At 37.2% G+C, this 17694-nt stretch overlaps 1 protein-coding gene across 2 annotated transcripts in view; it reads right to left on the reverse strand.

Moving 5' to 3' along the window:
* RMND1 (required for meiotic nuclear division 1 homolog) overlaps positions 1–17694 on the reverse strand; it is a 34386-nt gene that overhangs the window by 10627 nt on the left and 6065 nt on the right. For both annotated transcript variants that reach the window (XM_016149149.2, XM_036222727.1), the window contains exons 3-9: positions 11627–11735; positions 9776–9851; positions 6921–6960; positions 5155–5255; positions 3140–3246; positions 2204–2268; positions 1407–1483 (exon numbers count right to left, since the gene is read on the reverse strand). In XM_016149149.2, coding sequence (XP_016004635.2) covers positions 1407–1483; positions 2204–2268; positions 3140–3246; positions 5155–5255; positions 6921–6960; positions 9776–9851; positions 11627–11735 — 575 coding nt within the window. The remainder of the gene's footprint in view (positions 1–1406; positions 1484–2203; positions 2269–3139; positions 3247–5154; positions 5256–6920; positions 6961–9775; positions 9852–11626; positions 11736–17694) is intronic.

Raw genomic sequence — 17694 nt, forward strand, 5'->3', positions numbered from 1 at the left:
TTTCCTGTGCATACATGCATGTGTGTGTACACACACACGTGTAGTGTGTACATTTATCAAGATAAATATGAATATTTTTGTTTACACAATTGCAATCATACCATATATAATTGCCTCTTTTTTTCACCTACTGCAACTTGCCATGTTTTATTCATAGATTTACCCAATTCCTTTTAATAATATATAAGCACTTTTATTGTAAAGAAACTTAGGATAAGAACAGAAAGACTCTACGGAAATTATTCACAAACCTAAGTATATTTAGTCCTAACTTCTGAGTTTTGATAATATAATTTGCTATATGAAACTCTGCTTGCATTACCAAGAGGAGAGAGAAGAATCTCTCTACCCCACTTCGTAGCGAACTCAAGGCTTTAGATCTGTGGGGTGCTCCTGGTGAATGCGGTTTTTACTTTTGTCGTTACCCTGAATTTGAGCTATGAGAAACGCATAGATGATGAAACACTGGACCACTTCTCTCCAGGCCAAGTACCTAAGGAGAATGCGGAAAAACAACTCGTAGGCAAACTACTCAAAACGAACTCTGGTAGCTCGTCCCGTAAGCTGGAGGGGACGAAACAGTGGACAAGGCTGCCTAGTGAGAATGACGCCAAGATTCAAGCTTTCACCCCATAAATCCTGCACAGATTACGAGAACAAAACTGAAATCTTTTCAGGCAATTAAAGTGATGCATTTCTATGTTTCATCAATTTTAAGACAGGTCTCATTTGAACATCTTTGAAAATAGAAGGCATCTTTAAAATTGGTATCTTACAGTGGCAGTTGTGACTTAGTTGTTATTAATTTATTTCCCTTACGCTTTCCTTTTTGTGTATGCCCAAGAGGGAACGTGACAGGGTCTACATCCAAATAAGACTAAAAGAGCTATTTCAGCAAATGTAAAATGTGACTTCTTTGATCAAGCAGCACTGTATCATATTGTAATGGGCAGCATTTTTTTTCTCCTGTGGCATTTTATGCCGTCTCAGTCAATGAAATGCGGTGCATAACCTTCCTGTAGCAATTAGGGGTAGTTAGCATTATGATGCAATGATATATATTTACCAAGAATTCTCATTATCCAAATTCTATGATGCAATGATATATGTTTACCGAGAATTCTCATTATCCAAATTCTAGAATGTATCTACCTGCAAAGAACATCGAAGTAGGTTTAATGTAAACTAACATTTCTTTTGCACATGCAGAATTTCTTCCAGTATAGTCCTAATACAGCCCAACTGCTTCTAATGGGTACGAGTTCTCTGTGCTTGTACAGAATAAAATAAAAACAGCTGGAAGTTCCATAAAGGTACAATGTTGGCTCCTTACTACAGAACTATAGGAATGTTTTCGTGAGATCATTAAATATGTGAAATATTTTATTTACAGAGAGAAATTTTACCTTAGGGCAAAGAGTTCACCCATTTTCTGCATAACTTCTTCGTGAGACAGTTTCACTTTCTTTCCAGCTTTTAAAGCCTGTTTTGGAGGGGAAATAATACAGATAGATACACACATATATCCAATAAGTATCAGGACCATAAAGCACGTTCTGAAGCAGCATAATTGTCATCCAATGGGAATGGTACTTCTTGGAAGATATCTCCAAGAAGTCATCTCACTCTTAGATAATAAATTAAAAATAAATAAATATAATCTTATTAGGTAGAAATTTTATATTCCCTTTCTTCATTGTCCTTATCCACCAGCATTTTCTATGATATATGTTCCTAATCCCTTATTAAAAATTCAGGTCTTCTTTCTCTGAGTATAATTAGATTATTCTTTCCCAGTAAAAAATTTACAGTAATCATGATTTTTAATGTATTTTTGAAATTTTGATATAACCTCATTTTTTTAATGCCACTATTTTTCATAATTTAGCAAAAATACTTTTTCTTTAATCAAGAAAAGTACAATTTCCTTAGAGAGGAAATACTTTACTTTTTGTCTTTAATTCAGTTACATTAAAAATATTGTACCATCAGAGAAGAGTAATTTGAATTTTAAGTTTTAAAAAGTAAAAAGGAAATAGGAAGTTTCTGATATATATGTAATGAGGGATTCCTTTTTTTTGTTTAAACTCAATATAGATTTCTTAGTATTTATTATTTATTGTACTCCTAAACATAGTGGGAAATCTGTGTGTTTCCCAAATAGAAATCAATCCTTGAAAACAAGCAAAACTGGTATAATTACCTCTGGAATTGACTGAATTGATTCAACAAATTTATCCAATGATGCTTCCCAAATAGCCAGTTTCACTGGGGAAAAAAATTCACAATGGAACATTTCTTTATCATCACATTCATGTTTATATAAAACACATTATTGCACAGTACCTTCACTGCCATTTCAACAATACCTTCAGAAGCAAATGTACTAAAAACCTGAAACTAAAGTTTAAGAACTTTATAAAATTCATTATAAAGAACAGCACTAAAGTGGATAAAGATAGAAGAAATGAAGTAGATCTGCAAGCCCTGCCGGCAGCCTGAAACTACACTTGGTGGAATTCCTGGTTTTCCAGTATCGTGTGTCTCAAAAACCCAGAGTGTAAGAACACCCTGGAATGAAGGCTGGCTTACTCTGCTTTCCCTCACACTCCTTGGGGCTGTGAGTACAGCTCAGAAGTCCTTGAGCCTCCCGGAGTGTGGTGTGGACAGGCCATGGCAGCAGGAGCCCAGTGTAGACTGACAGCAAAAAAAATTCTTCAAGAACTTCTACAGTTGTATTTAGGTGCACAGACCTTCAGAAAAACTTAGAGCCACTGTGCCTCTCATTTCTGTGAAAAACCAGAGTGTATTTTTTTACACAGAGGCCTGTGCTTTCTTTGGATTAGAGACAACTTAAGAATAATCACCACATAAAGAGAAGGAAAGAAAAATAAAGGTAATAATAAGGATATAAAAATATTTTTGAAGAGGGTAACCTTTGTCAACACATCAGTAGCTTCAGCAGATACTATATTTTATACTCTATATTTTTTTTCTCTTGGAAAAAAAAGGAAAAGGAATGTTAAAACTTTGCTGAGTATTCTGTGAACACATGCCAAAATCTTTACCAAATACTTAAATTTACCTTGATGAAATGAAAACTATGTAATACTTTCTCTGTTAAGTAGTATTAACTTACCTGAAAGGCAAAGAGCATTTGAGAAAGCAAATTTCTCTAGAATGGTGTCATCTAAATCTAGCTCGGAATTTAACATGATTTCCCCTCTGTGTAGTTTTGAGGGCCCCCTGTAAAAAGGGAAAAAAAAGGATCTTCTAAATTGTGACAAGCACTTTTTTTCTTTGGAAAAAAGTCAATCTTTCTAGGTCATTTTTGAAATTGGTATCAAGAGTATTACAAATGTTTTAAACCTTTTGATAAAATATGCAAAGATTTATGTACAAAAAACTTTATGGTCAAATGCTTAATAATAAAAAATTAGGAAAGAGACTAAATGTTCAGTAGGAGAATGGTTCTATATAAGTATAGTAATTCCACACAACAAAAAATAAAAAGTGCGTTTTGGAAGGATATTTAACGGAAGGGGAAAAAAAATAAATTGCTAAGTGAAAAATGTTAAATATAAAATTATATACACGGTGTAATCTAAAATCACAGGGACATGGTGGGGATGGGAAGGGAGATGAGAAGCTGGGAAAAACTGTGGTATACATCTAGAAAACTACGGAAGAGGCTGGGAAGACAGGGAAAAGGAAGGAATTTGGGAATATAAACATCACTAGGAAATAGGAAAAATATAGGCTAAAATCTTCCCAAAAGACGTGAAACGAGATACGGACACAGTTGGAGGACAAGAAGGCCTAACGGGTGGGCGGAGAGGCTGGGTCTGCCCTGACCACCTCAGGTGGAGGGAAATAAAGAAAAGTCAGAAAAAGAGCAGCATCAACAAGATGCTTTATAAATCAGCTTGGCTCACACACAGCATTGAGTACAGCAGCCCACACCTGGAATCTTAGACAGGACTCAAAATCTACCACGTTGGTGGCTGCTAAGAAAATCTGAAGGAAAACCAAATCACTGAGTCTGGGTCCAAAAGAGTTAAGGACTGTACCCCTCAGACTGACAGGCAGGGAGTACGGGGTGGGGGGGGGTGGGGTGTATGTCCGTGGGCAGGGGGAGTACCTCGTAAGAGTATGATCTGGAGGTAGAACACAAGAGGGGAATTCCTGGGACCTAACCACAAGGCCAAGTGCTTATTAAGAAGATTCTATCCCTCACGTGCTGCGTCTCTCAGGTTCACACCCCCACTGTCCACTGCACCCACTATGGTGGGCCCAGGCCCTCGCTCACTACTCAGGTGCCCTGGGCAACACAATATCTCTGTCTCCTCTGAAAGCCACTTAACTACAGGAGGGTTTCTGTCCGGATTCAGTGAAACGATGCACAAGAAGCACTTGGAATGGAGCCTGGCACAGGGAGAGTAGGGACTCTATCGGCTATTATTACTTAGCTTTTATCCCGCCTGGTCTTTCTATGGCTCGTGTCTCTTCCAAATGTCCCCAAGCTCCGCTTTCATCTCTTCCCTTCTTAATGCAAAGACTTTTATCCTGTTCCACTAGACAAGGAACTCCAAGAGGAAAAAGACCTTTCAATCTGTCCCCGCTACCTTCTCTTTCTGCCCTGACATCTCTCTTCATTTTTAACCCCATTGCTGAGACAGGAATCTGCTAGTAGGTTGTCCACCCATATATCTTACATGAGAACAGTCTGTCAGGACCCCGCTTCTTGCAGGCACCCCATTTCTATAGGTGGTTCTCTTAGATCACCCCCTTATTACATTTCCTTGTTATACCCAAAATCGATAGAAGTGGATTTACTCAAGAGAAAAACTTTATTAGAACAATTTGATAGGTTCATTCTGATGAAGACATACTATTTTACTTGATTTAGGCTGCCCAGGAAACTTACCATTTGGGGGTTATACTATCTACTTGTTTTAATTTATGGGTAGCCTGAGAAGGTTAAAAAATGATGTCTATCCACTAATATTTATCATATTGTTTAGGCTTTGCATTTGTATCGATAACTTTTTTTCTTAAAATTAGTCTCCAAATTCATAAGTCATTTAATCCCCTCTACTGCTTTACTTTGCTACTCCAAGGGCCCTTTTCAAAAATTTGATAAACGTTGCTTACTCTGTTTTTATGTAGTTAAGCTCTTCATTTTCCCAGTGTACCAATGCAATTTCATAGGGCTGAATTTCATGTTTTTCTAGAACTTGCATCACTTGCTTCATCTAAAAGAAATATTATACTAAAATTATACTTGACTCCTTCAGCACAGAAGTTTGTTACAGTGTTGTGTTAATGCTTGTAATATTTTCATTACGTTTGGTGACATGTTTTTCTGTTTAGTTTTTAAGGAAAAAGCAAATTCATCATGATAGTAAACTCATTAGGAAGGTATATTCATTTGTCTTCACATTTGGAAAACACAAATGAACATTAAGAAGAAAAAAAATTATTATCCTACAGCCCAAAGAAAACCACTAGTAGAATTATGGTTTGGATTCTTTAAATCTTTTTAAAAATGTATAAGTATTCAAAAAATTTAAACAACAGAGAGGTGTAAAAAGTGATAATCTCCCTCTGTTTCCCTGAATTCCTAATCCTTAAAAGCTAACAATTAAACTTGGCGCACAGCCTCTCGGGCTTTTTTCCCATGTGTGTACATGTGTACATTTATTTTGCTTATTATATGAAATGGGATCATACTGTGCATGTGAACATTTTCAAGGCTACTCTCCTTAATGCGGGAACTGCAATTTATTTACCATCCTAAATGTCCGTCCGGGGGGGGATGATTTCTATACCATACTATTAAAAGGTCACAATGCATCTATCTTCCTGACCTTGCCGGAATATTTCTTTAGGAACTGCTAGATTAAAAGACATGCACATTTATAATTTTGATAAATACTGCTAAACTACTGTCCCAGTTTTCCCAATTTTAAAATCCATTTACAAGAACATTCTTTAAAAATTATTTTTTAAAAAAGGTATTATCAGCCTTTTACACCTTTGCCACTTAAAATAGCCAATTTGTATTACATTTTTCTTATATTTCTCGGTCATTTATATTTCCTTTTTTTCCAGGAAACCCCTCCTCCCACCACCGCGTGTGTGTGTTTCCTCTTAGTAAAAGATGGTTTATTTTTTTAACCAGCTCTGATATTATTATATGAGTTATATTTTGTAACCTGCTCTCTTAATTTAACCTTATCATATACATAGGCAATTATATAGGAATAGATATTTTTCCACATGATTTTCGAGAGCTCTAGTATTCTATCCTATGCATATATTTAACAAACTTCCTACTATTGTGTATTTTGATTACTTCTCATTTTTGCTATTGTATATAATGCACTGATGAATCTTTCTGTACAGCATTCATCATACAAAACTAATTATTTTCTTTGGATAACTTTCTAGATGTAAAAATGCTGAGTTAAATATAAAGCTTTGATGTATATTATCAAATTGCTTCTAAAAAGGCTGTATTAAACACATCCTGATTGGGATAGTGAAAAGTGATTTCCTGTGATAAAGTCAAAACTGATCTAAAAATAGGGTAGGGTAGCCAGCCGCCTGTGAACTGTGCGTACATTATTCAGATTATCGTGTATGGAGTATACTTCCTTTTCTCTGCAGGGCAGCTAGGATTGTCCTGATTCTCCACAAATTAGCATATGCCCAGAGAATGGAAAATGTAGGAAATTATAAGCCAGAATGTATTTTGGAAGATAAAACTGCTAGGATTATTATCACATAATACAAAGCAAGTAAGTTGTAGATTATCTGTTAACTTATTTTCCAATGGCTCAGACTATTGAGTGCTAATTAACAATTTATTGGAAGAAAACTGAACTTTTATACGTTCATACTTTATTTATACTTACAGTTTTGTCTTTCACATTCCAGAACACAGCCGCTCCTTCCCTGATTTAAAAGAATAAAAGAATCAGCTAAAGTAAAGGTAGAAAATATTCTTTCGGGCCATACGTAAAGCTTAGGTAATATTTAGAATGTGTCCAGAATGTAATTTAAAAACATATGATTTATTATTGATTTGACATTATGGTTCCTAGATGGATTTGCTAAAATAAGAGCTACTTTTTGAACTCTTGATAAAACCTGACCTCTCAAAAATTCATGATTTCTCTCAGGGTTTGCAGAATAAATAACTTCTTATAATACTATATAACTTCATCTATCTAAACTGTTTCAGGACACGGTTCCATAGTGTAGTAGTTAGCACTTCTGCTTTACAAGCAGAAGGTCCCGGGTTCACACCCCAGTGGAGCCATGGTCCATGGTCTATGGCCATGCCACTCTGAGTGAGCCCAGTGTCTGATCTCGGAAGCTAAGCAGGGTCGGTCCTGGTTAGTACGTGGATGGGAGACCACCTAGGAAGACCAGGTGCTGTAGGCATAAATAATAATAAATAAAAAAAATAATTTTGTAATAAATAAACTGTGTTATACCTGGCTCAATTATGATGTACAGAAAACAGAATGAGGAAATTTCTGAGATCTGTTAGCTCTCACTAGATTCTGCTACAGGAAAAGGTTAAGAGTCAGGCTTTTAATAGTTGTAAAATAAAGAGAATGAGACGATTCAAAGCCTCAGGTGGCTAAAGGCACCTATGGAATAGTGCCACCCACACTTATAGGCTCTGGCACAGCCCCGATGAAACCAAGGGGGCCTCTGAATCCAGCCTAACTTTGGTAGAGTTGAAGGCCTAAAAACTACAAATGAATTTGTTCTGATTTCTGAAATTTGAGCTGCGGAGCTCTTTTAGGTGGTAAATAAAAAAAAGGAGTATGGCTCTGGGTTATTGCACTGGAGGAAGGAAAGGTGGCAATGAAAGAAAGGTAGAAATACGCTGAGCCCACATCAGCCTTCAGACATTTCTTAAGCTTTGTGCTTAGGATATGTGTGGGTCTGTGCTTCGCATCGGAGATACAACGATGAGTGTGATCTAGTTCCTATCTGCAAGGAGCTCCTGATCTAGAAAAGACTAATACTCAGGTCACCAATTACCAAAGAGTGTGATCAGTACTATAACAGAATTATGCGGAATACACCTGGCTGTACTTCAGAGGGACACAGCTCCCGAAGCACCAGCAGAGCACTCCTAGGTTCAGGGAGAAGGCGCGAGGGACAGGAAAACGTCTCGGAAAAAAGAGCCAGTGGTCTGAATGGCTGTGGACATGGGCAAGTGGTGGGCAGTGAGGTTAGAGGCAAGGAGGAGCCAACCCCTCAAAGAACTGTGCTGTGGTGAGGGGTTTGCTCAAATTCCATAGAATTTTAAGCAGGAGAGTGTAATGAGCAGAAATCCCTACTGAAAAATTATCCTGCCTGTAACAGACAAACAGATGACAGGCAGGGAGATCAGGTAGTCAATTATTGCAATAGACCAGCACAGGGTCTCAGGGTATGGACTTGAGTGGTGGTTAAAGCCATAGCCAGAGTATCATTTCAGAGAATCACTTTCTGGCAGACGAGCTGTCTGGGGAACTGGGCACCTTTCATCCAGAGCTGGGCTGTGCAGTGTGGTGCTCTGAAGCCACGTGCAGCTACTGGGCACTTGAAATACGCCTGGTGCAAACTGAGAGGCTGTACGTGTAAAACACACACCCGCTTTCAGAGACTTAGCATGAAAAGAAGAACGTAAAATCTCAGTAATTTTTGACTGATTACATGTTGAAATGATACTGTTTTAGATATGCTGGATTAAATAAAACACACTATTAAGTTTAATTTCAGGCAATATATGATACTGTTATTATTCTAAAGTGAATTCATTTTTTTTTTTTTTAACTTTAAAAAATGTGGGTTAGAAAACACACGAGGCTTGTACTTGTGGCTTGCGCGGTATTTCTGATGGATGGCACTGGTCTACGGGGACCTCAGAAATCCGCGCCCCTCACCTAAGGCGAAGGGGATGCTACTCTACTTGGACTAAATGTTGAACTCTTGATGATCTCCAAGGTAACAACAGCAAAAGAAAGGTGGGCTGTTGACGGGAACAATGACAGGGCTTGCAGTTATCATGGACCACAAGGATGAAGGCTGCGAAAACTTTATCAAAGTCTGGATTCTTACGGATGTTCATTTGTTTCTATTCTGCCACTTATTAGTCCCATGCTTGTGGGTAATTCACTTAACTCCCTGGACCCTCCGTTTCCTCAGCTGAAAAAATGGTAAGAACATCTTTCTCAAGTGTTGTGAGGATAACATGAAATTATTCTAAGTTGTTTCTATTATCATGACCCTTCCCCTCAGCTACTCTGGAGTAACTGATATTAAAAGAACTTTTAATGAATGAAAGAAATAGAGTGTATAAGTGAGGTCCCAGTCTGAAGTCTCTGGACAGGTAAACTGGGCTAAAACTTCAGCTCGAGAGCTCCAGAGGGGGAGAAAGAGAAGGAAGGGAAGACAGCAGGGCAGGCAGCGTGAACGCGAGAAGGGGCACTGAAGGTGAGTGAACAGGATGCTCTGCGCGAACTTAGTATGTGCCAATCCCGGTTTACACACAGAGACTGGTTTTAAAAATTCTTTATTTTATAAGAGGATTTACTAAGAGATTCCTAAAGCTGAAAAACTCTCTAGGAATTACGAAGCAAAAGGTGAATTTAATTCGCAAATAAATTTTGAACACATTTACTCCTGAGAGGAAGTATTCACACCTTAAAGGCCACATCGCCTGACCATGAGCTCACCTCCCAGGGGGGTTTCTCTCTTGCCTTACCTGAAGAAGAAGATTATTCCAGGATCACCTTCTTTTGCAGAACTTTCCACACCCATCACCAAAATGTTTGCTGCATCTGTGATTTAAAATAAAATACTGAAAAGCTATGTCACAGGGTGACAGAAGGTTAAGAGTCACCTATAAACTTTTACTCAACAATTCATGATCATTTCTTCATATCCCATTAAATACTCCATAACACACTGTCCATCTTTCTACTAAGGTTTCTGAAAGTATTTAATATATGCCAATGAAAAGACCATACGAAAATCACCTTCACAAAACATTCAACAACCTATGATACTATTATTAGTGCTATTTAAAACTTCATTCACACCCATTTTGAATCAGTAATCATTTGTTCTGTTAATAATAATTAAAGTGTTAGTTTAAAAAAAAAACTAAGGCTCAAGAAGTAAACTTCTTTCCACAAAATTAATTTAAAATAAAATATGAAGAACCATTAATATATTCTTATCTTTTAAATACCATTTTATTCATAATATAATTTTACATAATAATTCTCAAACTACTAATTCTGCTGAATTTTAAATTATTACATAAACTGTGGGTAACAGAAAATATACAGAAACAAAGATACGGACCATTTTAACACATGATTTCAAAGTTAATTATGAGAACTACCACCATAATCATCTGTAACACTTAAATGTTAACCTTTTAAATATTATCAAATATATATTAATATACAAATACTCATCAATAAGAAGTTGCTTTACATGTTAGTGTAATAATATTTATTTTAAGTATATACTCTATGTTATAAATGTTAATATAAATTAACACACTAATATTAATACATGAAGTTATATATAATTTCTTAATCTAAAATTAGAATCAGAGTTTCAGAATTCCTGGCACAGGTTGGGGGAGGAAGAGTTCAGATAGAGACCAAATCCTAAACTACCTTTTTTGAGTGAACTAACGTCCCTAAGTACTACATCCTACAAGGCCAAAGCTCACCTATGTTGCCAAGAGCAAACTAAAGGAAATGGACCAACCAGTGAGAATGGTCCAAGAAGCCCCTAGATATACAGTGTACAGCCACCCTCCCCAGGGCCAAAGACACCCCAGGGCCATTTTTCAGCTTAGGGGCCCTGGACAGAGCTCTGTTCTTCTAAGTCAATTATGTTTGTTTTTGTCATCAAATAGCACAAATAGTCTGTTCAGATCATCGAGGCTGAAAAAAACATAATGACATATCTATCCTTTCTTATGGAGTCAGTGACTCTTAAGAATTTTCTGTGAGGCAGGGAGGTTTTTAACTTGTTATTTTGGCTACTTTGAGGTAAATTCATGAATTGCCATCAAAATATTCCCAGTTACTTATTTTTTAAATATAAAGCAAGTTATTTTCTCAAGAATCCTTCCTGATACTATTCTAATATCCTCAGTTAAGTTTATTGTAATCCTCTTTTTAATATTGGGTTTATCATTTAATTAGTCTTGTTAATTTTAGAATATTGGATTTACTGATAAATTTTTTTTTAAAGGCTCTCCCCAACATTTCTATCAGTTTCCTGGACTTTCTGTAATATTTTTCAATCTGACAGAAACGAAGTGTCATGGCCTTTGATCATCCCAGGTCAGAAGGATGCTATAACACCTAACAGATCTTACTGATTTGAATCTGAGAACTAAGTTCTCTGTAATTACATTTCCGTTTCTCATCTTTGTATGCCATCTGTATGGAGAGATTCAACACCACTGTGATGATGCAATCCTTTAAATGGAAAATGAAACTTAAGCAAATGCACATTTAAGGCAGTATCACAAGAAAATGATTTTCTAATACATTTTAACATACTTGGCCCCAGGTTCAAGATGTACCTCTAGGTAAGCTTGTTACTTCGACATATCCGTGAGAGGCCAGATCTTGAGAAAGATTTCCAAGATGATATTCATCTGCAGTTGCAAATGCTGTGCAGTGCATCAGCTCCTGTTTCAGTGGGAACAGCAGGACATGGGTTACCAAGAGGCTAAAGTGTCTGCAATGGCTGCTGTCACCTTGCAGGACTCCATTTGGCAAAGCTAGCACTCGAGAGTTTTCTTCACACATCTCAAAGGCTCATGCAAAGAGGGTGTTAAGGATGAGGAGAAAGAAGCAACAGGGAGACAGAGTTCGGCTCAATCTATGAAAGAACTTGCTCCCGCTAGCCAGAAGGACAGATTGGCTATCCTGAAAGCGGGAACCACTCCCCAACTGGCAGTGTTTCAAGCACAGACTGAGCACAATATATAGAGAATCAAGGCATCATGTGGGCACCTGGATGAAATGCTATTTAAAAAATCTCTTCAACTCCGAGTTTACACGATTCTTTTTCATAGAGACATGTTTGTTTGAGATCACTTAATAACTTGTCACTAGCCTTGTACAGGCAGAGATCACTATAAATCTACAAAGGAATTACAGAACTTATCCTCTGGTTAATATTAAGCATAAAGTTTTGTGAATCTGAGCGTGCATCCAGGTTTGTTAGGGCTTCGGTTCCTGCACTGAGTCTTGTCTGTGTATACAAATAAACATACGTGGTTTTTCTGCAGTACACATGTGGAAAGTAATACAGCACAGTGCAGTGTTTTTCTCAAGCTGTAAGCCAGAACCCATCAGTAAGTCCTGATATCAATTTAGTTGGCCCAAACCAGCTTAGAAAAAAACAAACAAACAAAAGCCCACTAAATAGAATGGAAAACATTAGAGTATATTATTCGAGTAAGGATAAATTTTTATGTTTTCTGAAACTGAAATATATCTAAGTATGTATACAGAGTCACTATGTGTGCATAATATAAAATATATTTCTCACTTTGGGTTGTGGTCAATAAAGTTCAAAAGCTATTGGCACAGGTGCTACGGAGTTCAGGCACAGAATTTAATTAATTTAAAAAATCGGAATAACAATCATGCCTATTTTATAGAATTGTTGTGAAGTTTAAACAAGTTGATCAATGGCAACTGCTCAGAACCATGGCTGGTGTTTGCAGATTACAGTGATTGTTGCACACACAGCTATGTTTAAGTCATCAAAATTTATGGGAAGTTAAAAAGCTTATCAAGTAACTTACATCTGAATTTTCATATGTTCATAATTTTTGCTTTTAATGACTACCGATCAGAACAAGGAACTATTATCTTTTGATACATATTATGGTGCCTTAACCCATCATTGGTCAAAAGAGGTTTAAGAGTCATTTATACACGAGCTGGGATTTACTCATCTCAACTCCTAAATTCTTCCCCTTTCTGTCCCCCTATTCTTAGTGTGAAATTCAAGAAAAGTAGTATATTAATTTCTTCCTTCCTCCTTTTGTAACTTAACTCTTGGCCCTTTCTCAAGAAATGGCCTAACCCTGCTTTGCCTGATCCTCAATGTGCTACACAGTTCTAATATGTGGTTTGAAAAGGAGCAGAGGAATTAAGAGGGCCCCAGGATACTCACACATTGAAAAACCTAAAGGCGATAATAAGCTACGCAGAAATAAAATGATTTTAATTCGATTGGAAAAAATTAAAAGCCACACAGAGCTGAAATTTTTGAATGTGGAGATGAATGAATGTTAACAGCCTCCTTTTCCAGATATGTGATGCGCTGATTCCCACAGGCGCAGGAAGGTATGAGCATAAGCATATGGAGCCATAGGGCCAAAGTACAGTTACTGGAGTATAAGAATGAGTTATGTGCTTAAGGGTTAGAACTGTTTTTAAGACTCCATGGAGTTAAAAAGAGCTGACAGGGTATGAGATTGTATTAGATGGAAGAAAAGGATCCTGTTAAGAGAAATGAGGGAAGGCCAAAGTAGGCAGACCCTACTCTGGGAGAGCAGACAGATTTACTGAAGCTTGCTAAGCAAAATCACAGTATATTAGATTGGATGTCAGAATTCCTTCTGTGACTGGCTACAGTTGACCTGCTTCATTTGGGCCGGAGTGGGAAGAGCAGCAGGCATAAAGAAGATAGCAAATAAGAAGGTCAAGGCTAGTTCTGTGGAGGACCTTCTCATAACTGGAAATGGCAGAACCTGACCATCTCTAGAATCAGAACTATAAACTGGCCGCCCAGAGAACTATCCAACCCGAGTCGACACATGTAGGGCTTTTAAGATCTGAATTAACTATCAACAATAAACTGCGATTCCACACAAAACCCAGATTTCCACCACCTTGCGATCAAAGGGAAGATCTGGCAATTCTCGACTAGGGCTGAGGGGGCCCAGGGTCCTTCTTGCTCCCTCCTGTCTCACGCCTGCTCCGCCACCATTTATGAAACTAACCGGGCGCATCTGTGCTAAAAATTTATACTATTTTGCACTCTCAAAAAATGGGGCAAGGCAAAGCATTTCATCACTATTTCCATGAGAAAATTTATTCTGTGCTCCAAATAGTCAGATTATAAATAAATTGTAAAACACAATCTGGTCTTACTTAGCCATGCCAGGATCTTCTTTGCAGATCTTCTGAAGAATGTCACATTTCCTTCTCTCCTTATGTCCTATTTAGTTTGGCTCGAAGTTCTAGCCAATGTCACATAGCTTATATGGCTTGTCACACTACTTTCTTATCCTCTTTAAACACCCTGGATCTGAGTCTCTGTTTAAGTTATGGCTTCTTCTATTAATAAATGATCCAGGAAGTTTTTCAGTTTAACTAGGTGGGCATATCTTTTTTGTTTCTTTGTTTTATTTTGTATCTAAATTTCAAGACTGTATTTAAATCCATTAGGTAAAGGGAAAGAGGACCATAAAGTGTCTCGTCTTTGCCTTTTTCCCTATTAATTAAAGGTGTTTGTGAGACACTTTCATTTTCATATATGTCTTTTTCTGAATTCTTATCATGAATTATTTATTAAGATTACATATATACATACACATAGCAATTTTCAGGTTTTAAAATGAGGGTCAATGACTTGTTTTTAAATAAATGTGTCACACTAACCTAAAATAGTTATTGGATTTAAGACCTAAATTTAGGACTTCTATTTTAAAATCTTAAAAACAAAACAGAACAACCCAAAGCCAAGAAAACCACGGCATTTCAGTCTGTGTTTGTTTTTCTGGATCCAGCAGGTGGGGCTAGAAATCTATACATGATTCTTGTTTTAGAGTATCACACACTCTGATGGAAGACTTGTCTGAAGAAAGTTTATTTTTATGCACATTCTATTACTGAAGAACATTAGTGCATTACAGCAATGTTGCTTCTATATCACTAAGGGAAAAATGCATGTTTTTCCTGTTATGTACAGATTATGGGTGAAACTTATTAAACACACATACATTTTATATTACTAATAAAATGCTTTGGCTTTTTAGCTTTTTTTTTATTGGCAAGTCTTAATTTTTTTATTTAAAAAGTTTTATTTAAACATGACTAACATACAATATTATATTAACTTCAGGTGTACGCCATAATTATCAACATTTGTAAAAATATGAACGCTTCACAAATTTGCGTGTCATTCTTGCGTTCCAATTTTAGTGTATGTGCTGCGGAAGTGAGCGCAGCTTCTAAACTTTTTGACTACTACCCATGGTGAGAAATCCTTTCATATACACAGCACACATATACATATGTGCACACATACCTGTAACTGATACAAAGCTTCCCAAAATTGTATTTACCTTTTCCATGAGTAAGGCATGCTAGTACTTTCTATTCTATTTCATTAAAATAAAAAAAATGGCTAACAACCCACTAATTACATTGCCAGTGCACCGTGGTGATCATCTGACAACCACCTGTGGGCATTCCAGCACTGTCCCTCGCATGCCAGGCCCCACGCTGCTCAGAGCAGTGGTAGTTGCGCTCCGGCATCCTCCCGAAGGGCAGGCCACGCCAAGCAGCAGCGCTGTCGCTGCCCTAGGTCCTGAGCCAGTCAGATAGGGGCTGCATAGCTCAGTACGTTATGATTGCTGCCGATGAGACCAGGTAGAGCTGGCTCTATTATAGAGGGTGACTAACCTCATTCGTCCGTTCCAAGTGCATGCTGTGTGGCAGAGGAAAGAGTCCCAGCTCAGGAGCATGCGTGGGGAACGAGACCGAGCACTCTACTTTCTGGAACAAAGCAGAGTCCTTTCCTGTCTCACTCTAGAGGGACAGAAAAGACTATAGCACCATGAAGGATCCGCCAGCCCCATGACACCCATGTGGAGATGGAGTAGCCTTCCATCAGGGGCAGGTAGAAGCCCGTCTCAGCCCCAGGGAGTTACCTAGTCACATCTCAAGACCGTCCACCTATGAAACCAGAAAATAATGTCCCCAAATTATATTACCTAGGATCACTTTAGAAATGCTTTTAGAAATGTAACATTATTTCTATTATTTCCCTGTGCTTTTAGAAAGACAACACAGTTTCTGTTTTTGTAACAGCCTACATGAAGTCACATCTATTATGTTACATAATCTCTCCTATATAAGGATCCAGAAAATAAATGACTCCTTAAATTTGGTGATGGGGATAGTTATTTTTTATAAGATATTTTTATGTTTTTCTTTTTTTCTCCTGTCAGATGACAAGAAATATACAACTCAGGATTTCTCCCTTTCTTTAATCAGAACTAAATGTTCGACTAAATGAGTTATAGCATATCTGATAACATTTATTTCTCTGTTCATGGCAATTGTTTGTTCTATTGCAAATGTAATGCTTTTATTGTCTCATTTGAAATTGCATTAAATTTTGAAAATCTACTTAGAATCCTTTCCTGGAAGCGGAAAAAAAAAAATCCCGAAGAAAAATAAAAAATGGAATTCAGAAAAAATGCTTCCAAGTCTAAGGACAGCCCAGAGAAATAATGCCTCTTTGATAGTTTACAACTGACAATGACAAAAAAAAAAAGTGACATCTCTGACCTTAACAGAATCTTCATAAGAAACCTGAATATGCTCTGTGCTGCTGGTATAAAAAAAGAAAAAAGGGAGTCGATCTTCCTCTTTTCTGTATCTGCCATGAATTTAGGTTTTTACACTTAATTTCATCTCAGTCACTTAGGTACTTAATTTTCTGAACTGTCGCAAAGCTGAACAATATAATCGAAAGGTCGGGAGCGAGGAAGAAATGATGAGAGCAGTTCATGCAAAATGTTTCCCCCCTTTATATCTGGCTTCAGCGAATTTACAAAAAAACTAGAATCAAAAAAAAAAAAAAATCATTAATCAACTCCCAACTTCATAACCCGGGGATCAGTAGTGACGGTCTATACACCTTTTCAAAGAAAGTCAACAGCAGAGTAACAAACAAAACAACACGACACACAACCAGATGAGACATGCTCCGGGTCTGCTTCTCAGAACCACGATTCTCAGGCAGACGTTCTCACCTGTTTTCCGAAAGGCTCAGCGGCCCACTCAAGTTTCAAATAGTCTACATTCCTTCTGCTTCTTTTTCCATCCTTTCCAACTTAATAAACATTTATTAGGTATGAGGCACGGTTCCAGGTATTATGCAAGATACAAGGGTCAACAAAAGGCTTCATCCTGACCCTGAATATTTATCAGAGGGGAAATGTGATTATAGCTGAGAAATTCTCACAAACCTCTTAATAGTGAGTAAAATTACCCCTTTGACCTTCAAAGGATAAAAAAGCAGAAACCTGGCTGCCTTCTGCCACGTCACTTCAGCACCCGGTGCCATGCAGTCGCCATCCGCTAATGAATGCTTACCTGTCTGCATAACTACCAAAAAAGAAAATCTTTAATTTAATAAAGAATTTCTGCAGTTTGAATTTTTTTAAATGGCTATTTTTTTACAGCACCACTCCTAGACTAGATTTACTACCAGTTTTCTTTTTCAAAGAAGGCCAATAACTAACTCTTCCATAAATTATATTTTTATATTTAATAGTCTATATTTTGTCTTTCTATGCATCACTAATTCTCAAAATTAAGATCTGATTCCCTT

Source organism: Rousettus aegyptiacus, unplaced genomic scaffold (assembly GCF_014176215.1).
Source record: "Rousettus aegyptiacus isolate mRouAeg1 unplaced genomic scaffold, mRouAeg1.p scaffold_m13_p_1, whole genome shotgun sequence".
In the NCBI taxonomy this organism is placed as follows: domain Eukaryota; kingdom Metazoa; phylum Chordata; class Mammalia; order Chiroptera; family Pteropodidae; genus Rousettus; species Rousettus aegyptiacus.